This window comes from Miscanthus floridulus, chromosome 3 (assembly GCF_019320115.1).
Source record: "Miscanthus floridulus cultivar M001 chromosome 3, ASM1932011v1, whole genome shotgun sequence".
Lineage (NCBI taxonomy): Eukaryota > Viridiplantae > Streptophyta > Magnoliopsida > Poales > Poaceae > Miscanthus > Miscanthus floridulus.
In genome coordinates this window covers 4,253,258-4,275,382 of record NC_089582.1, presented here as the reverse complement: position 1 = coordinate 4,275,382, position 22,125 = coordinate 4,253,258, and the positions used below count along the sequence as shown (strand labels likewise).

Here is a 22,125-nt window from a genome sequence, read left to right as displayed (position 1 = left end):
GGACATCAAGCCATCGGATACCCAACTCGATGGCGATGCATAGGCCGTTGATGAGTGCCTCATACTCGGCCACATTGTTGGAGGAGGGAAAATGGATGCGAACCATGTACCTCATGCGTACCCCGAGGGGCAAAACGAAGACCAGCCCCGCCCCGGTGCCTTTCTTCATCACGATCCATCGAAGTACATCGTCCAGTACTCTTGGTCGACGATTGCTGGCAGCATTTGGATCTTGGTCCACTCTGTAACGAAATCAGCCAGCACTTGGGACTTGATGACCGTCCGGGGGCATATGAAATGCCTTGACCCATCAGCTCGAGTGCCTACTTCGCGATTCTTCCTGTAGCATCCTAGTTTTGGACGACCTCACCGAGAGGGAAGGACGTTACGACCATCACTGGGTGCGATTCAAAGTAGTGACGCAACTTTCTCTTAGCGATCGACATGGTAAAAATTAGGTTTGTTTTTTCAGTGCCATATATTCTGTTTGCTCTGCTTAAATTGCATTTAGTAGTCCATTCACAAGCCAGAATAAACTAAGCAAATATATTGAAGCTGCAAAGACAAGGAAGGCCAAAGGATGAGCAAGGGTTAGTACAATACCAGGAGTGTAGAAGCTCATGTAGGGTACGATGCTCGAGAAGTCCCCGAGCTCGCTAACCTTCCTCACTCGCCCTGACTTGAGCTCCATCATGAACAATCCAACACCTGTGCTGACGAAGATGATGCCCACGCCCTTTGCGAAGCCAACCACTGATGCGAAGTCAGACATCTTTTTCTCCAGGTCAATGACTCTGCATTGTACCCATTCAGCAATTCCCTCTAAACTCACTCTTCTCGACCAAAGATGAAGTGTGGAATCCTCAATGCCAGCATGGCCCAGAGAATCATCCTCCATCACCATGAGCGCAAAGCCGCTGTGCATTGCTGGTGGCTGGGGCTTAACCATAGATAGTAAATTGTTGGCCCAGTCATACTTGAGAATTGTAACAGCCTTTCGATGTGCGAAGTAGATTTCGTTAGTAAAAAAGGGCTTCTATTCTCGGCTGCCAACCCCCTTTATTCCCAGTTACACAACCGAGAATAGGAGTTCAGGAATAAAGGGTTAGTAGCTGGGAATAGAAGTGGACCTTTAGTCCCGGTTGGTGATACCAACCGAGACTAAAAAGGTAGCCACGCCAGCGCCTAGGCTGGCCCCTTTATTCCCGGTTGGTATTACCAACCAGGACTAAAGGGTCTTTTTTTTTCTTTTCCTGCTTATTTCAATTGATGATTCTTTTTTGTTTTAATTTGGTTTTCGAATACGCATTATTCGCTGCAAAGTAATATACGTATACGCGCACGTACTATAAAGTTTTCGCTCGATCAATGCACGTAAGCAACACAAGTAAAAGTAAACTAAAACATAATATTACATTTCATCGTCACATGTAAAGTTTGCATTAATTGTACATTTCATCATCACATGTTCTTTGGATCAATATGAAATTTGGCTTTCATCATCACATATTTGGGTCATAGTAAAACTCGCCGCTGGGAGTTAAGACCTGATCATTCAGAAATCCACCGATTGTGTCTTGGATTGCTTTGAGATGGTGTGTGTCCAGGGTTTTTTCCTTCAACCAACGAGTCTTCAATTTGAGATATGAGATAAAGAAAAAGTATATTAGTATATATATATATGTATCAAGAATAATGATAAATAAATTGTATCTATCACGAATATATATATATATATAAATATACGTATGAAGAATATATATATATATATATATGTGTACACGTACCCTTTTTTGCTCTAGACTAGTTCTTTTTTAGCACACTCTCATGAACTCGTAAACATAATATCCACAGAGATTGGTCCCCTAGGGCTGCAGCAGAACCCACTTTATGATAAAAAGATTCGTCATCATCCGAGCATAGGGAAATTGAACTAAGGTAGGTATATAGTACTTACTTTGCATAGCACTACTTTCAGTGGCACTTTGCGTTTCATATGGTGTTCCTGACAGACCTTTTCCCAACAACTACCAAATAACATAAAAAATATTTGGACCATTAATTTGCATGCAGAGAGACTGGAATAGTTTTGCTAGTGAGACTGCAATTACCTCTGAATAATATCAAGAGACTTTTCCCTGTGTGCCCTTATAAAAGATCGCAATCCCCTCTGTGCCCCTAGAAAAATTCAGCGGTCTTCAGCGTCACTACTCCAACTTTTTCGGGTCCTCCATGCCACTTCCGTCAGTTCAGGCTCTAACGCCGTCAAACTGCTGGTGTGAAAAGACGAAAATGCCCTTAAGTTCAAATATGTTATTAATTTTTTTTAAGCATCTTAACGACTTCAAATGAAAAAACTCAAAACTAGAAAGTTGTAGATCTCGTCGAGATCTATAATTTTCATATAAAAATTATTTTCATTTAATTTCGCAAAAAAACTATGATGATTTTTCTAAGATATATTAATCATATCAAATCATTTTTTTACGAAATTAAATGAAAATAATTTTTATATGAAAATTATAGATCTCGACGAGATCTACAACTTTCTAGTTTTGAGTTTTTTCATTTGAAGTCGTTAAGATGCTCAAAAAAATTAATAACATATTTGAACTTAAGGGCATTTTCGTCTTTTCACACCTGTAGTTTGACGGCGTTAGAGCCTGAACTGACGGAAGTGGCATGGAGGACCCGAAAAAGTTGAAGTAGTGGCGTTGAAGACCGCTGAATTTTTCCAGGGGCACAGAGGGGATTACGATCTTTTATAAGGGCACACAGAGAAAAGTCTCTAATATCAATCATCTCTTGGAACTCTTTTTGCTCTTTTCTCATCGAGTCCCAGATGCCTAGAAGTCCTTTCTCCAGATCGAGTTCCATCAATATCCAGTGTTCACTGCCATGTCCATTAACACTCATTAATTAGCTAACAGGTACAGTGAACATATATATATGGATACACGATCATCGACATTATGAACACTTACCTGAAGTTGTAGGGGAAGAGTATACATTTCTTGTCACGTTGCTTCTCTAAGGAAAAATTATACATGTATACATTAATTGATATATATATATACACACATTAATTTCATACATATATACATTAATTGATATATATATACACATTTCATACATACATAATTTCATACATATATACATTAATTGATATATATACACATTTCATACATATATAATTTCATACATATATACATTAATACACATTTCGTCAATATAATTCATAAATATAATAAATATAATATATATATACCGGCGGTTTAGAATTAATGGAGTGTTGGCGATGGGCGGTGGTGGACAACGGCGCTGGATCGAGGCACGGGGGCTCCTAACCGGGCGCGGCATCGTCGGGGCTACTCCAGCGAGGTGTGGGTGGGCGTCGGGATGCCCTCCGGTGAGGAAGAAGGCGTGGCGTCGGGCCGGGGTGGCCCGGGAAAGCAAAATCGGCGGCGGCGTGGCGCGCGCGGCGTCGAGGGTAGCCAGGGGCTCCTCCTTGAGGGGCGCGGTGTCGGGGCTACTCCGGCGAGGTGGGCGGGTGTTGGGGTGCCCTCCTATGAGGAAGGCGGCGTCGGGGGTGGCTGGGAAGGCGAAATCGGCAGCGGCGTGGCGCGTGCGCGGCATCGGGGGCGGCCGGGGGCTCCTCGGTGAGGGGCGCGGCGTCGGGGCTACTCCGGCGAGGTGGGCGAGCCTTGGGGTGCCCTCCGGTGAGGAAGGCGGCGTCGAGGGTGGCCGGGGAGGCGAATCGGTGGCGGCGGAGCTCTGGGGACGCGCTGAAGACAAAGACGATCGATGAGGAGGAAGAGAAAAGGGAGGCGGCGCTATATAGGAGAGGGACCTTTAGTCCCGGCTCCATCCACCGTCCGGGACTAAAGCACCTTTAGTCCCGGCTCCTGCCACCAGCCGGGACTAAAGGGGGGACCTTTAGTCCCGGCTGTTAGAAGGAGCCGGGACTAAAGGATTTTTTGGCAGGCCCACCAAATGCAGCCCACCTTTAGTCCCAGCTGGTGGCAGGAGCCGGGACTAAAGGTGGGCTACATTTTCATTTCCCGCCAACTTTTAATCAGATCAGTTTATTTTATATATGTTTTGTATTTAAATGTTTAAGTCTTATTATTTACGCAGTAAATTCAATACAAGGCATAAATTTTTTTAGAAAAAGTAATAAACTTTATTTTCATTTGCTGCACACAAAAAAATATGTGACCTAAACTATTGTGTTTTTATTATAAATGTTGAACATAATGCAACTAATACTCACTATTTTCGTTAATGCAAAAATGTAGACTTTAATTGAAATTATTAAATTTATTGGTTTTCGACAGAAAATTAGTTTTCACGTAATTGTAACATGAATCTTTAGGTTCTTCATTAATCATTGTATAATTAATCGGTGAGTTCGGGCGGAAATTCAATTAAAGTTAAAAAAGTACCAAACCACCTCAGAAAAATCTCAAACTTGGTGGTGGCTACACACAGGGCATTTGTAGTCTTGAGAAAAAGTTTGAGACCAATCCGGCACTGGAAAGCAAATGGACTTCAGAGTCCTAGAGAACCTAGGTGTATAGATAGGGTTCGACGAAAGGTTCTATATACCTCTGTAAAGCACGTCGACTCCGCCTATGTCGAAATGGCTTGAAATTTTTTGGCAGTCATTTACACCCAAAATATGGCCCCACACAAGATCTTAGATTTTTCTGATAATTATTTTATTATTACATTTTTCTTTGTGCCGCATGAGACGAAATACGGTGAATTACATATTGAAAACAATATAATTTTGCATCAACCTCCACAAATATTTGTCTCCTAGGGTACAATAGACCATTTGGCAAAGTTTGGCACCATTCCGGATCATTTAGGGGGTGGACCCAGTTCAATGTATAATTAATCAGGTAATTCACACGAAAATTCAATTAAAGTGAAAAAAGTACCAAACCACCTCAGAAAAATCTCAAACTTGGTGGTGGCTACACATAAGGCATTTGAAGTCTTGAGAAAAAGTTTTAGCCCAATCTAGCACTAGAAAGCACATGGACCTCAGAATCCCAGAGAACCTAGGTGTATAGATAGGGTTCGACGAAAGGTTCTATATACCTCTGTGAAGTACGTCGACTCCGCCTATGTTGAAATCACTTAAAAAAATTTTGGCAGTCATTTACACCCAAAATATGGCCCCACACAAGATCTTAGGTTTTTCTGATAATTATTTTTATTATTACATTTTTCTTTGTGCCGCGTGAGACGAAATACGGCGAATTACATATTCAAAACAATATAATTTTGCATCAACCTCCACAAATATTTGTCTCCTAGGGCAAAGAGACCATTTGGCAAAGTTTGACACCATTCCGGATCTTTTTGGGGTGGACTCAATTCAACGTATAATTAATCGGTGAAGTCGCGTGGAAATTCAATTAAAGTGAAAAATTTACCAAACCAATTTAGAAAAATCTCGAACTTGGTGGTGGCTTCACACTGGGCATTGAAACCCTGATAAAAATAATGAGATCAATCAGGCACTAGAAAGCACATGGACCAGAAAATTCAAAGTATAGTTAACAAAAGAATATAATCAATTAAAGGGTCTTTTCTCTTATTAAATAAATGTTTGGGTGCTTTCTTGTCCAGAAAGTGACTTAGTTCAGATGGCTAGCTAGTGCGTTGCGGTTTGGACCTTGGCTATGAGGTCGTGGGTTCAATGCCTGGCTGTCCTATTTTTTTATCCAGCGCGACTATATTATTTTATGAAGAAAGATTTTATCCCGGTTATAGCCCAGAGCCGGGACTAAAGGTCATCCTTTAGTCCCGGCTGGAGCCTCAAGCCGGGAGTAAAGATTTATTCCCGGTTGGAAGGTCCAGCCGGGACTAAAGGATCGGCTCTGGGCTATAACCGGGACTAATTGTTGGCTGTCGTCACCATACACTTGGAGCAGGAACTTTGTATCCTTGTTTGAGGATACAACCGGGACTAATAGTCCCTTTAGTCCCGAACACAAAAATACCGGGACTAAAGACAAAAAATAGAGGCGGGATGAAAGATCTGTTTTCTAGTAGTGTCTCCAATGAGGGGACCATGGCTGTAGGCCACATCAGGAACATTGTCCAGCGTGGCTGAAACCCTCCACCCGCCTATCTCCGACGAGTACATGGCCGCCGACATGGTAGGAATAAGACTCATGTAGTCGGTGAGCATGAGGACCAAACAGAAGGGGCCACCGTGGCCGTCCACGTGATCACAGCCAGCGGCAGCATAGAACACCGCGGCCGACCTGTGGGAGTCTGGGAGATACACCAGCTCTGCGGCTCGGGCACACGATGGCGGTCGCCAGTGACGGGGTCACAGACAAGGTAATACCTCTGGTTTCCAAACATCCTGAGGAGGACGCGGCCGTGGCGGCAGTCTTGGGTCTACGCAAAGGGGGCGTCGTCGGACTCCGGAATAGAGAAGGCGGGCACTGCTGTGTGGGGACGAAGCAGGGATCCTCGCATGCTTCGATTGTTGCCTCCCCATCGACGAGGCTGAGGAGAGGAGGGGCACCGTGGAAGTCGCGGTACCGGCTGAGGAAGGCGGGGTTAGAGAGGGTGCGGAGCCATGGCTTGCAGACAAGGGCGGCGAGGAAGAGCCACTGGGGCTCGTCCGGCGGGAGGCGGAGCAGGATCTCGGAGATGGCGTCGTCGGCCAGGTCAGGCGGCGGTGGCATGGAGCACTTGTGGAGTGGTCGGATGAGGATTTGGACTGGGGGATTGACCGATTGGAGTTGGAGAAGACGACTAGTCGAGTAATGGGCTAAGCTCGTTCGTCCCTCGTCCGTAGCTGATGACTGGCATCAGCGTCTCAGCAACCGGCCCAATCTATCGGCCCACAGTTGATCGCCTGACTAAAATTATCCTCGGCCCAGAGTTGATTCCTGACTCAAATTCCAACTCCCCGAGAGAGTTCGACGCAAAAACGTGTGCAAGATTGAAACCTAATTCCCAACAGTTTGCAATATGTTTCTAAAAAAACAGTTTGCAATGTGCCCATGCCATCCACTGGAACCAAACAAATAAAGCAAACATGAATTCCATGTGAGCTTGTTTCGAACTCGTCCAAGCAGCTGTGTTTGTGCTCAGTATGTGAAACTAGCATGCTTACATATACTATTGCTTTTTTTTGCTTAACAAACTACAAGAAGCAAATGTTACCCAATGTCATGAGAAATGGTAAAAGACACTAGGTTGTTTTGGAGCAATCCAACACTGGATTTTTTGGGCGTCCATTCAGCGTATCGACTCAAGCTCTTGTCATCTGATTAGCTTGGTTTAGGTTTGGGGTTGGTGACCTTTCTTCTCTAACTCCAGCGGGCTTAGAAGAAAAATTTAGGGTGGAAGACCGAACTAACGGTGGCAGCGGCAGGGGCGGTGGTGGCACCGTCGACCGACGGTGGAGGAAGCCAGTTGGATAGGGCAAGGGTGAGGGAGTCGTGGTGATACCCCAGCGAAAATAGGTTAGCATGGGGGTGGGGGGTGGATGTGGATCCGGTGGCAGGGAGCCACCGGAGTTAAGGCTGGTGGGCGGGGCGGGCGCATTTTGTGCAGAGACACCATGAACAAGTTGTGGATCGGATGGAGCAAAAAGAGGCCAGAGTAGAAGTCCATTTTATCTACTGAACTATGAAAGCAATCTGATATACCCCTCGCGGCTGGTTTTAAAAGTCAAAGGAGGAGAGACAACATCCAGTTTTATAGATTGGGGAGGAAAATTAGACTTCAGATAGTTGATAGGCCGAATGGACCTTTTTCTATACAAAATTATATAAGGATTATAATTTACAATTATAAATTCCAAGAAGGATTCTCAAACTTTAAATAGGTCGCCACGACACGACTGCTCTAGTGAGTCGTGCCATGGAATCAGGACCTCCAAGTGGGCCATTTTTGGCAAGCAGAAGTGGCGATGCAGGATTTACCAGAAGCCGGGTTATGGTGCCAAACTGCTCGCTATCCTAGAGCCCACAAAGGGTGTTGGTCGATTAAGACAGCAGGACAGTGGTCATGGAAGTCGAAATCTACTAAGGAGTGTGTAACAACTGACCTGCTGAATCAGCTAACCCCGAAAATGGATGGCGCTAAAGCGCACAATCCACACCCGGCCATCTGGGTGAGCGCCATGACCCGATGAGTAGGAGGGTGCGGCGACCGCTGTAAAACCCGTGGCACGAGCCTAGGCGAAGCAGTCGTTGATAGTGATGTTGGTGGTAGTAGCAAATATTAAATTGAGATCTTTGAAAGCCAAAGAGCAGAAAGGTTCCATCTGATTGGCACTTGCACATGGGTAAATGGATTCTAAGGAACGGGTAACTCCAGCAGATAGCGGGGGGTTGAATTTCTTCACTTTGACATTCAGAGCACTGGACAAAAATCACTTTGCGTTAGCATATGTGGGACCATCACAATGCTTTGTTTTAATTAAACAATCAGATGTCCCTTGTCCGTACCAGTTCTGAGTCGAACCGTTGTTCCACGCCCAGGGAAGGACCCTGAAGAAACCGTTCCTGGTCCGTCCCCGGTCGGTAAGCAACGGCCCGCTCTCGCTGTGGGAGCAGCTCGAGCAGCCTACCGACAGCCAATGGTTCTGGGCCAGGACCCCCGAGCCCAGCCCTCAGAGCCAATCTTTTTTCTGAAGTTACGGATCCGTTTTGCCGACTTTCCTTGCTTAGATTGTTCCATTGGCCAGAGGCTGTTCACCTTGGAGACATGATGTAGTTATGAGTACGGCTGAACGTGGACGATACTCGGTCCTCCGAATTTCCAAAGGTCGCCGGGGGTGCACCGGACACCGTGCGATTTGGGGTGCTCTTCCTACTGCTGATGGTTTTGCCATAAAAACCCCAAAAATCAGTATTGACCTAGACGTTTGTACTAATGCTCAGAACAGAAGGTGAAAGTCATCAATGTTTTGAGAAGAAACTGCTCTTATATATATATATATATATATATATATATATATATATATATATATATATATATATATATATATATATATATATATATATATATATATATATATATATATATATATATAGAGAGAGAGAGAGAGAGAGAGAGAGAGAGAGAGTATTCGGTTCGGTAGCCAGCTACAAAATAAATTATTTTGTAGCCACCTCCATTTACGATAATTTTATATATTAATTTACAATAATGTCAATACATATTTATGATAGTTAGGTTACTATAACACATGAGGATATTTACTATAACGTTATAGTAAACCACTTAGTAAGGAGTTACAATAATCTCGTAAATTAACATAATAATTATCATAACTCAAAGTGGCTATAGAATAAGTTATTTTGTAGCCAGCTACAGGACAGTAGTTAATATATATATATATATATATATATATATATATATATATATATATATATATATATATATATATAGAGAGAGAGAGAGAGAGAGAGAGAGAGAGAGAGAGAGAGAGAGAGAGAGAGCATATATTCTGTAATTAAAACCTACTTACGGATTAACGTCTGAAGCAGGTATGTATATGTGTGTGTCAGTGCGTGTGACGTAAGCTCCCGTTGGATGAATCTTGGCACGTGTTGTGTACAGAGCATCTCTTCTTGAGGTAAACACGGTATTTTGCTGAACGAGTCAGACAAGAATTTTAGTGAGAAGACTAGTCTTCTCCCTACTATTCCTCCATTAAATTCTGAAGTGACGTCCAAGAAGGGAAACGTAGCTATAATCTCTTCTTCTTCAAACCACAGGAATAATTGTGGACGGCAGACGATATTATGATCTCCAGAATTCAAAGTTTCCACAACTTTTCTTCTGCTTGGACCACAAGAGTTTACACTACTTGGACACATGCGCCCTTATAAATAAGACATATTCAGGTAGAGGTAGAGGAACCAGCTAGCTGGTGCATCTATCTGATCGATCTTGGGAGGAGCACAGGGAATTGAAGCTGGTAGCCATGGCGCCGGTGAAGGTATTCGGGCCACTGTTGTCCCCGAACGTGACGCGTGTAATCCTGTGCTTGGAGGAGGTCGGCGTGGAGTACGAGATTGTCAACGTGGACTTCAACACCGGCGAGCACAAGAGCCCCCAACACCTCCAACGTAACGTACGTGTACAGGCACCTCTATATATAACCGTTCTTGCTTTTTTTTTGGGTTCGATGTTTTTGTTGCTAGGTTTCCTATGATCTGTGAGCGTTGCTCACTATTTAATCGATTAGTAATTCACTCCCTCCATCCCAAAATTATAAGCATATTTTGATCAATTCAAAGTGAATTAGAATATATTTGGACTCCTAATTTCTTATCTTACGGTGTGTTCTCATTTGCTAAAGCATCAGTATCATTTCAGAGACACTTCAAATATAAATCTATTGACGTAAATTTTATATCCAAAACTTATCTAAATAATTGTTAGCCAATGTTTGTAAAACTTAACTTTTGTCTATAGAAAGTATAATTATCATTTGCGGACTGAGAAAGTAATTATTATAGTTTCTACAACTAGTCTTTTTCTTTCAGCCCTTTGGACAGCTTCCAGCCTTCCAGGATGGCGAACTGATGCTCTTTGGTGAGTCCTTGTACTCCATGTGTTCCTTTTTTATTTTTATTATAGTGTTCGTATCGGTCAAACTTCTTAAGTTTGACTAGCAACATTTGTATCTTCAAATATGTTTTTTATGAAAATAGATTCAACAATCTATCTAACGATGTTAATTATTTCTTATAAGTACTAATATTTTTTTAATATATTTGGTCAAAGGTGTGTTTGACTTCTTGAAAGTGAGAACGATAGTTAAAAAGAGAGTAAGGGATGGTTTGATGGATCTGAATTTGGGACATGATGATTCAATTAGCATAATTAATTCAGGGGAGGCAAGAATCTTGAGATGTGGCAAATCAACTTTGGTTGATTCCTAAGGGTAGTCCCAATGAAAGAAACTAGTAGTTTCTATAATATAGGATACCGCACAAAAAAGTACTGCTTTCTAACCCATGGTTTCTATGAGTAATAATTATTTTCTCTTTCTCTCTCCCAACTCTATCTTCTTCCTTCAATGGGAGTGCGACACGAGCTCCCTAGAAACTGGTGGTTTCTCCCCAATGACGATTTCATGGTTTCTTGGTGCATTGGGTCAATAGTAGACCTGATTTCTTCATGAAGAAACCATTTCTTTGATTTTTGCTCTCTTTCTTCATTAATTACGTTGCCATGTCAGCGTTTTACCTACGTGGCAAGTCATTTAACGAGGATAAAAACCATCATCAATGCACCATTGGGACTGCCCTAACGTGTCAGAGACACAGATGAGGCTATCGAAAGTTGTCTTGTTTCTTGGACATGCTAAAATTTTCTCTCTTAAGTAAGGATAAGATTCTTACACCAGTACATGGACAACAAACGGTTGTTCCTTAAATACTAGTACAAATTCAGGGTCATATGTACTTACCAAATTCTACCAAAATATATATAGTACAACATCTGCAGGGAGAGTAAATATTTCGCTGCTGCTATATATATAACTACTAGTACTCTCTCCGTCCCAAAATAAGTGTCGCTATGATATTTATGCCGGTCAAACTTTCATAAGTTTGATTAGATTTGTAAAAAATGTTAGCAACATTTATATCTCTCCAAATAAGTTTATTATGAAAATAGATTCAACGATCTATCTAATTATACTAATTATGTATTATGATGTTAAATATTTTCTTGTACATATTTAATTAGTTAAAAACACTTGGCTTCTCAAAAAAAAATAAAAAAGCACTTATTTTGAGACTGAGTGAGTATTTATGAGCATATATATATATATATATATATATATATATATATATATATATATATATATATATATATATATATATATGTAAATAAATAAATATTTGCTTCTGTCGTCCACCAGAATCCCGGGCGATTTCGAGGCATGTGCTTCGCAAGTACAAGACTTCGGAGGTGAACCTGCTGAGGGAGGGCAACACATCAGAGGCAGCGCTCGTCGACGTCTGGCTAGACGTTGAAGCACACCAGTACGACCCTGCCATCGCCCCCATCATCTACCAGCTGATTGTCGTGCCGATGAGCGGAGGAACTCCCGACCAGAAGCTCATCGACGAGTCCCTGGAGAAGATGAAGAAGGTGCTGGACGTGTACGAGGCGCAGCTGTCAAAGCACAAGTACCTGGCAGGGGACTTCGTCAGCCTGGCGGACCTCAGCCATCTCCCGTACACGGTCCACTTTATGGCCACGCCATTTGCATCGGTGTTGGATTCCTACCCGAGCGTCAAGGCATGGGTTCACGACTTGTTGTCCAGGCCAGCAGTCAAGAGGGTCATCTCCCAGTTCCCCAAATACTAATAATATATATCATATATATCGTATCGTATCGTATATTTGCATACGATGTAGAATTTGCATGCAGTTTGTAAGGACTTGATCGAATGCCCTGTATTTCTACTATATATAATGCGTGTTATGTATATGTGTACTTTGTAATTGCCAATCAGATATACGAAAATATGTATGGAATATCCAAATTATTTGTAGATACTACTAGTATTAGCCAAACGATCGAATCTATTAAACCTACCCTATTTATTTATTACGTACATACAGTATTTGGGTATCAGTGCGCTGAATGTTCACCTCCCATAACGTCGTCATCTGTGCGATGGTGAGAGACACGGCCCAAATGCTCCAACGATGCAATGCAATCCCTGTGCTGGATCGTTTGAATCGTACGTCAAAATGATCACAGACGCACGAGCTGATCGATGGCTAGGTTTTTTTTTTTTTTGTGGAACCTGTCTACTTGAGTTTAAGTTCTCATTTGGTATAGGTGCTTATATTTTTCTAGATTTATTCTAGAATTTAATGGCGCTATGCTTTTAGTGGTAGGCAACGTCCCCGTTGACAGCGAGGCGCCAGTGGTGACTTCGTGAATCTCAGGATCCGCCGGCTCAATTCTTCGAAGATGTTCATAGGGATAGAGTTTACGTACGTGTACTCATGAGAATAAGTGTATGTGCATGTTTTAGACGTACTGTATAATTTAAAAAAAATGATCACAGATGCACCTTTCGGCAACCAGTCAAACGAATAGACTCCAAGTCTGCTACTCGCTACAATTCCTCAGTTGGGGTGCCCATGCCTACCCCGTGCATATATGCCGTCGTCTTTGACCAATTCCAAGTTGCTTGAAAACACACATAAAGCTAAGTACAATCATACTTGGAGGAGGTTGCAGCCTTGTACCACTGATAGAGAAACGACCTTTGATTTTATCTTGAAATTTAGCTTTAGTTCAAGTATTTTTCACACCTGGGAATAGAGAGACCTTTAGTCCCGGTTTAGGTCCCTGCCAACGGCTACTGCGGCAGGCTTTTGCTGCAGGGGACCTTTAGTCCTGGTTGGAGCTACCAACCGAGACTAAAGGTTCACTTTTACTCCCGGTTTTCCCTCCAACCAGGAGTAAAAGTCTACTCCCGGCTGGAGACTCCGTCCGGGACTAGAAAGAGACATTTAGTCCCGGTTTCTGTCTACAACCGGGACTAAAGGTCCCCTCCTATATACCCCTTGTTCCTCCTTGAGCTCGAGCCACTTCGAGCTCAGTGTTCTTGCTTCATCGCCGGCCTCTCTTCTTTCTCATCACCGATGATCACAAGATTTCTTCCATTCCTCCATCAATTCTTCGGTTCTAATGGTTACCAACTTTATACTCTCTTGTTTCATCAATAGCTTATTTTATTTTGTGGACCAGATATATGTGGTTTTTTTTATGGTAGATTTTTTTATTTGTAAGCCATTTAAGCTCAAAATCATTTTAAAGTTTGCATATTTGGATGAAGGAAGGTTAAAGTAGTTATTCAAAACTAGTATTGAGCTTTCATTTCTAGCATGCATAGCCCACTTCATGCTTTAGAGATATAGAGAATTTTAGAGTTTTTTAATTTTATTTGTTTATAAAATAAGAAATTTATATTATATTAAAAATGAGTATAGAGAGTAGATGGCAACTGCTTCTGGGTCCTCGGCCTCTCATCAGGTTACAAAGCGACTGAGGCCGGACTCCCTCTCATTGCATGCGGCAAGTGTGAGGAGAAGATTGTGATGGAGTACCGGGTGAGGAAGGAGTGTCCCAACAAGGGACGTATCTTCTACAAGTGTCCAGATCGCAATGTGAGTTATTTTGTCGCATTTTATGATTATGGTTAATTCATACTTATTTTCATGATGATTGTGATTAAAGTTCTAATTTTTTGTTTTAATTTTAGTGGGATGGCACTGGATGTTCAGGCTAGTACTGGGAGGAAGAGTATGTTGAACACGTGCAAAACTCTCTTGCACAGGCGTCTATGGTGGCTGATGAGGCAGTGATCCTGCGGAAGAAGCCCATAGATGTTGAACAAATACATAATCTGTCTGTTTTAGTTGGGATTAGTCGTGAAATCCTTATGCTGCTGAAGTGCATTTTAGCTTTAGTTTTTTAGTGGTAGTTAGGATTGTCTACATTATAGCGAGACTTTCATAAATTAATACCTTGTGTGGTGGCATGTATGTCGTATAATTAACTAATTATGTTCTAGGTTTTAATATGGTATGTATGTCATGTAATGTAGATGAGTCAGCATTGGATGTACAATGCTGATCGCCGCTCCCAAGAGTTCATTGAGGGCGTGCATTCTTTCTTACGTGTGGCCGAGGCAAAGAAACGCGATGGTTTCATGTGCTGCCCATGTGCCATATGTAAGAATTTGAAGGAATATGCTAGCTCAAGGAGTCTTCATTCACACTTGTTGAAGTTTGGTTTCATGCCAAACTATATTTGTTGGACGAAGCACGGAGAACCCGGGGGTGTAATGGAAGAAGGTGAAGAAGAATAATGGGACGATGATGACATCATTGCTGAATATCAGGCCTTCAATGATACTACAATGGGGGAAGCTGACGAAGAGGTCAGGGCAGAAGATGAGCCCGTTGATGATCTTGATCAGGCCATTCGTGACGCACAAAGAGAATACGAAAGTAAAAAGAAGAAGATCAAGTTCGAGCGCATGCTAGAGGATCACAAGAAATTGTTATACCCAACTTGTAATGCAGGGCAGAAAAAGTTGGGTACCACACTGGAATTGCTGCAATGGAAGGCAAAGAATGGTGTATCTGACAAGAGATTTGGGGAGTTACTGAAAATCCAAAAGAATACGCTTTCGAAGGATAACGAATTGCCCGCCACTACATATGAAGCAAAACAGGTAGTCTGCCCTTTGGGATTAGAAATCCAGAAGATATATGCATGTCCTAATGACTGCATCCTCTACCGTGGCGAGGAGTACGAGAAGTTAGATGCATGCCCGGTATGTCATGCATCGCGGTATAAGATCAGGCGAGATGACCCTAGTGATGTTGAGGACGAACGTCCCACAAAGAAAATCACTGCCAAGATTATGTGGTATGCTTTTATAATACCACGCTTGAAACGTCTGTTCAGAAACAAAGACCATGCAAAGTTGTTGTAATGGCATAAAGAAGACCGTAAGGTAGATAATATATTGAGACACCCTGCTGATGGGTCCCAGTGGAGAGCAATCGATAGAGAATTCCTGGAGTTTGCAAATGACGCAAGAAACTTAAGGTTTGCTTTAAGTACGGATGGTATGAATCCTTTCGAGGAGCAGAACAGTAGTCATAGCACTTGGCCTGTTACTCTATGTATCTACAACCTTCCTCCCTGGTTATGCATGAAGCGTAAGTTTATTATGATGCCAGTGCTCATCCAAGGCCCAAGGCAACCTGGCAACGACATCGATGTGTACCTGAGGCCACTAGTTGAAGAACTTCTACTTTTGTAGAACAGACCGGGTGTACGTGTATGGGATGAGCACAAACAGGAGCACTTTGACCTGTGAGCATTGTTGTTTATAACAATCAATGATTGGCCTGCTCTAAGTAATCTTTCAGGACAATCAAACAAGGGATATAATGTGTGCACGCACTGTTTCGATGACATTAAAGGTATATTCTTGAAAAATGTTGAAAGGTCGTGTACCTTGGCCATCGTCGATTTCTTCCCGTGAATCACCCCCTAAGAAAGAAAGGCAAGCATTTTAAAGGTAAGGCAGACCACCAGACCAAGCCGGACAACCGAACTGGTGAGGTTGTACTCAATATGGTTAAGGATGTGAAAGTAGTATTTGGAAAGGCACATGACAGCGAACCTGTTCCGAACGACGCCGACGGTCATGCACCCATGTGGAAGAAGAAGTCCATATTTTGGGAGCTACCCTATTGGCAAGTCCTAGAGGTCCGTAGCGCGATCGACGTGATGCACCTGACGAAGAATCTTTGTGTGAACCTACTAGGCTTCATGGGTGTGTATGGGAAGTCTAAGGACACACTTGAAGCACAACAGGACCTGCGGTGTTTGAAAGAACGAGACAACCTGCATCCAGAGAAGACAGATGATGGACGTCATTACTTAAGTCCTGTCAGCTACACTCTTAGCAAAGAAGAGAAGGAAAGCATGTTTGAATGCCTAGCAAGCATCAAGGTACCATCTGGATTCTCCTCGAATATAAAGGGTATAATAAATGTACCAGAGAAGAAATTCCTAAACTTAAAGTCCCATGACTGCCACGTGCTCATGACACAATTGCTTCTCGTTGCATTAAGAGGAATTCTACCTCCAAATGTACATCTAGCCACCGTAAAGCTATGTGCATTCCTAAGTGCAATTTCTTAGAAGGCAATCGATCCAATGGATCTAGCTAAACTACAGAATGATGTGGTTCAATGTCTTGTCAGCTTTGAGTTGGTGTTCCCTCCTTTCTTCTTTAATATCATGACACCTCCTAGTTCACCTGGTCAAGGAGATTAGCATTCTCGGTTCTGTGTTCCTGCACAACATGTTCCCCTTTGAGAGGTTCATGGGAGTCCTAAAGAAATATGTTCACAACCGTGCTCGATCAGAAGGAAGCATCGCCAAGGGCTATGGAACAGAGAAGGTCATTGAGTTTTGTGTTGACTTTATTCCTGACCTTAACCCGATTGGTGTTCCTGAATCGCGACACGAGGGGAGACTAAGTGGAAAGGGAACACTAGAGAAGAAACCATATATTGGTATGCAGGACAATTATTTTAATAAAGCACACTATACAGTTCTACAAAACTCCTCTTTGGTGGATCCGTATATCGAGACACATAAAGAGTTGCTCCGATCCGAGTTTCAATGGAAGTCTGAAGCTTGGATTACGCGTCAGCACATGGAAACTTTCAGCGACTGTTTGCGAAAAGAATGTCAGGGTGATGAGAGTATTGATGAGCAACTTTATTTGTTGGCTAGGCAGCCATCATGGCATATCCTCACATACAAAGGGTACGAGATAAATGGGAATACATTTTACACAGTAGCCCAAGATAAAAGGAGCACCAACCAAAATAGTGGTGTCCGCATAGATGTCACCGACCCTAATGAAAATAAGCAAACATATTATGACCGCATAGAGGAAATATGGGAACTAAACTATGCACCTACTTTTAAGGTACCTTTGTTCAAGTGCTAATGGGTAAAGGCGACTGGAGGTGGGGTAGCAATCGACAACCAGTATGGAATGACAACCGTGGACCTCAACAATATTGGGTACAAAGACGAACCGTTCGTCCTTGCCAAGGATGTGAATCACGTGTTCTATGTCAAGGACATGGCTACAAAACCGAAGAGAGGGAAAAACAACAATAGTTTTAATGATTTTAATTAAGTAGTATATTTTTGCATGGTGTAAATTGTAATTATTATTTACACTATCTCAAATATTTATATAGTAAAACAAAAGAGTTTAGTTTACAAATTTTTGTTGCGTATAATAATGCAAAACTAAGTCTAAGATTTTTTTATATTTTTTTTGGATAATATTTTATTTATTAGGCAATTAATAACTCTCTGCATATTTATATAAAAGAAATGCCACAAGCCATGTGGGACACGACCATGGTCGACGCCTTAGCGGCGCATCTGCACGACCGAGGCGGAGCGTGGCAATGCCACAAGCCCGCAACGAGCTCCGAGCTATGCTGGCGTCACTGCCAGAGTATCAGATTATTTGGTGGAACCGGAAACCAAACTGAAAAAACCGAAACCAATTATGTCAGTTTTTGCTGTTGTAATCAACCGATCAGTTGTTTGAAAACCGAAGTTTATAAAAATCGATTGAACCAAACCAAAGTCTCGGTCCAAACCGATTACCTAGTCTTAGAAAACAGAAGAGATTGCATATAATTTTAGTTTCATGTATAATTTTGATCATATTAAGCTCAGATATGATTTAACAATGATATATGGTCAGGATCAATGATCAATGACTTGAAACTTCGTACTGAAATAGTTTAAGAAAATACACTTTGACAGAAACTAACAACAACAGGCTTAACATGAAGGATTCATCTGTTTTTACTGCCAAGAGGCAGCTTAGATAGATATCAGCGTGTCTTTGCTAACAGTGGCAAACTACAATAATCTTGAAAGATACCATGGACAGAATTAATTCATAACCGCTCTAATCACTGTTTACACTTTGATGAGCTATACACTGTACTAAATCCAAAAGTTTAAATGATTAGGCATACTGTGAGTAGCAGTTAGGCACTATTATCATTTAGGCACAAATCAGTATTCTGGCAACCAATATATATGTGAAAATAAGAATTAAGTGATTACAGTATGCCTAATTGTTCACGAACCAGAAACAATTTATCAGAAAACACATAGAAGACGTATACCATAGGCAAGTCTTGCTTCCTCCTCCACACTAACTTGAGCTCATATGAATATATGAAAAACCTCACCTTTAACCTTCCTCGACCATTGAGATACAATTTTTGCAAGTTTTTACTAGTAAAACATCTAAATTTAGAAACCGCAAACTAAATTCTTCTATCTATTCACAAACCACAAAAGGTCAGACGCTACTACTTTTTTATTGTTTCCTTCATAAAGTTCAGATAGTGCTACTTGGCAACCATCTTTAAGACTTGAAACTAGAACTGAATCTGAAATCGATATTCAGGAAAAGGACTATGGTATGCAATACAGAAAGTTTTAGTTCCATGTAGATGAATGGTGCATTAACCAAACATTAAATCAAATATGCCTGAAAATTACACCAAAACTGCTCAAGCAAATGAGAGATCGTCTACAACCACAATAGATCATAATGTCTTTTGCACCATTCAAACTTAAACAGCTCAACAGAAAAAGAAAAAAAAACTGGACGTTTCGGTAGTCAATAACAGCACACTTAAGATGATGCAACAACAACAACAATAACAACAAAGCCTTTAAGTCCCAAACAAGTTGGGGTAGGCTAGAGTTGAAACCCAGCAGAAGCAATCAAGGTTCAGGCACGTGAATAGCTGTCTTCCAAGCACTCCTATCTAAGGCTAAGTCTTTGGGTATATTCCATCCTTCCAATAACAGCACACTTAAGATGATGGATCGTCCATTATGAAAGGTCTTGCTTCGATGTGTTACATCAGAGATCAGCGGGTGCTCCTAACAAACGATCTGAAAAGAATGGCATCCATAGCATTCATAAGCAACTTCTGACTCGGCACTTGCACTTCAATGAGCTATGTGGTAGTAATAATTCCAAAGATTTAACTACAACAAGCTCCACATAAAAGCTTAAAGATATGCAAGAAATTAACAATCGAATTTCTTTTTCTAAAAAAAATCTGAAACAAGGTAGGATGATTACAAGATCAACAGATTTATATGCGTATCTAACAATGCACCAAGATAATGACATATTAAAATTTAGGTTTGGCTTTTCTGTGCCATATATTATGTTTGCTCTGCATAAATTTGTAATTAGTAGTTCATCCACAAGCCAAAACCAACTAAGCAAACATATCGAAGCTGCAAAGACAACGAAGGCCAAAGGATAAGCAAGGTCTGTACAATACCAGGAGTGTAGAAGCTCATGTAGGGTAGGAAGTGCGGTAATAAGAACATGTACAGACGTGTCAACCTTCCTCAGGCCCTGTTTGGTTGAGCTGTGGCTGTGGGAAAAAGCTGCTGTGGGCTGTGAGCTGTGGAAAAGCTGCTGTGGGCTGTGAGCTATAGAAAAGCTGAAAGCTGTTTGGTTAAACAAGTATAAAATATACCTTTTATCTTTATCTCTCTTGAAACAACTATGGAAGAGCTTTCTATTCCACCAATTTCGAAAAGCAGAAAGCCAAAAGCCAAAAGCAGGGTCAAACCAGCTTTCAAAAATGAACTACGGAAAAGCAGCTGCTTCTGAAAAAGCACCCTTTAAAAGCAGCCCCTTTGGTTGGGCTTTTGGCTTTTGGGGCCAAAAGCCAAAGCCAAAAGCCCAACCAAACAGGGCCTCACTCGCTCTGACTTTAGCTCCATCACATGAACAACCCCACACACGTGCTGATGAAGATGACGCCCACACCCTCCGCGAAGCCACTCACAGATGCGTACGCCATGATCATCTTTTCCTCCACAGATGCATACGCCATGGTTATCATTTTCTCTAGATCAATAACCCTGCATCGTACCCATTCCGCAGTTCCCTCTGAACTCACCCTTATCGACCACAGATGAAGTCTGGAATCCTCAATGGCAGCAAATCCTAAAGAACCATCCTCCATCACCATAAGCACGAAGTCGCCGTCCATTGTCGGTGGCTTGGGCTTAACCACAGCTAAGAAATTATTGGCCGAGTCATACTTGACAATTGTAGCAGCCTGCGGAAGTGCGAAGTAGATTTCGTCTCCAATGAGGGGACCACGGTGGTGCTCCGGATCAGGAGCAGTGTCGAGAGTGACTGGTGCCCTCCACGTGCCTAACTCCGATGAGTACATGGCCGCCGACATGGTAGTTTCCGAGTGGTGGTCGGTGAACATGATGACCACACAGAAGGGGCCGCCGCGGCAGTCGAGGTGATGGCAGCCAGCGGCAGCGCAGAACACGGCGGTGGCATTGTACCCCTTCCAATGGATTTCGAATTCCGGCTGGGGTACGCAATGGCGGTCACCCGTAACTGGGTCACAGACATGGAAATCCTCACCCATGTTCTCAAGATCGCGGATCAGGACGCGGCCGTGGCGGCATTCGAAGGGCCAGGGAAACGCAAAGGGTGCGTCGGACGCCGGGATGGGCAAGGCGGGCACTGCTGTGGTGGGGACGAAGCGGGGACCCTGGCCTGTGTCGATTGCTCTCTCTCCGTCGATGAGGCCGAGGAGAGGAGGGGCTCCGTGGAAGTCGCGGTACCAGCGGAGGAAGGCGGGGTCGGAGAGGGTGCGGAGCCATGGCTTACAGACGAGGGCGGCGCGGAAGAGCCACTGGGGCTCGTCCGGCGGGAGACGGAGCAGGATCTCGGAGATCGATGACGTCGTCGACCAGCTCATGCGGGAATCGATTGGAAGAGGCAAACATGAGGGAGAAGAAGTGGGTTCGGTTCGTACGTCGTGGTTGGGATGAAAACGGATCGGGGACGCAGATATTACATTTGTTTTTATATTTCTGTTCGGATTCGGATTTGAATACGGATAGTGTCAACTATGTCGGATAGGATACGATTGGATATCGACGTCATAAATATGCGATTTGAGTATTCGGATACGGGTACGGTATCGGATATTGGATATCCGGACTCGGATACGGACAAATCTCAACCCCTCTAAACGGATTCGGTTTCGAATACGGTCGGCTCAACCCCTCTAAATGAATTCGGTTTCGAATACGGTCGGAAAATATCCGCACCGTTTTCATCCCTACGTCCAGGCCCACCGCACCGGATAAGTTGCATCTATCCGACCCGCTTCTTTTATTCCCAAACAAAATGGCGTGTCCATCTCAGTTTGTTTTTTTTTTTGGTGTGGCTAAGCGCCCGCGGACATCCGAACGGTCAATTGGAATGCGAACCCCGGCGTCTGCTGCTCCATTTCCCTCCCACTAGGATGAAAACGGAATGGATACGGACGGATATCATCGATATTACATTTATTTTTATATTTCTGTCCGAATTCGAATTCGAATACGGATAGTGTCAACTATGTCGGATAGGATACGATTGGATATCGACATCATAAATATGCGAT

General features: G+C 42.7%; 1 protein-coding gene and 2 pseudogenes across 1 annotated transcript; 1 reads left to right on the top strand and 2 right to left on the bottom strand.

Moving 5' to 3' along the window:
- Positions 1–496: 496 nt before the first annotated feature.
- On the bottom strand, positions 497–6,716 carry LOC136542997 (uncharacterized; annotated as a pseudogene).
- A 3,156-nt stretch (positions 6,717–9,872) lies between these two features.
- Positions 9,873–12,508, top strand: LOC136544810 (probable glutathione S-transferase GSTF1). The gene is made up of 3 exons (XM_066536877.1): positions 9,873–10,126; positions 10,542–10,590; positions 11,927–12,508. Exons 1-3 carry the CDS (start codon positions 9,977–9,979, stop codon positions 12,376–12,378), a joined length of 651 nt encoding a protein of 216 aa, XP_066392974.1. The 5' UTR covers positions 9,873–9,976; the 3' UTR covers positions 12,379–12,508.
- A 5,599-nt stretch (positions 12,509–18,107) lies between these two features.
- Positions 18,108–21,432, bottom strand: LOC136542996 (uncharacterized; annotated as a pseudogene).
- Positions 21,433–22,125: the final 693 nt, after the last annotated feature.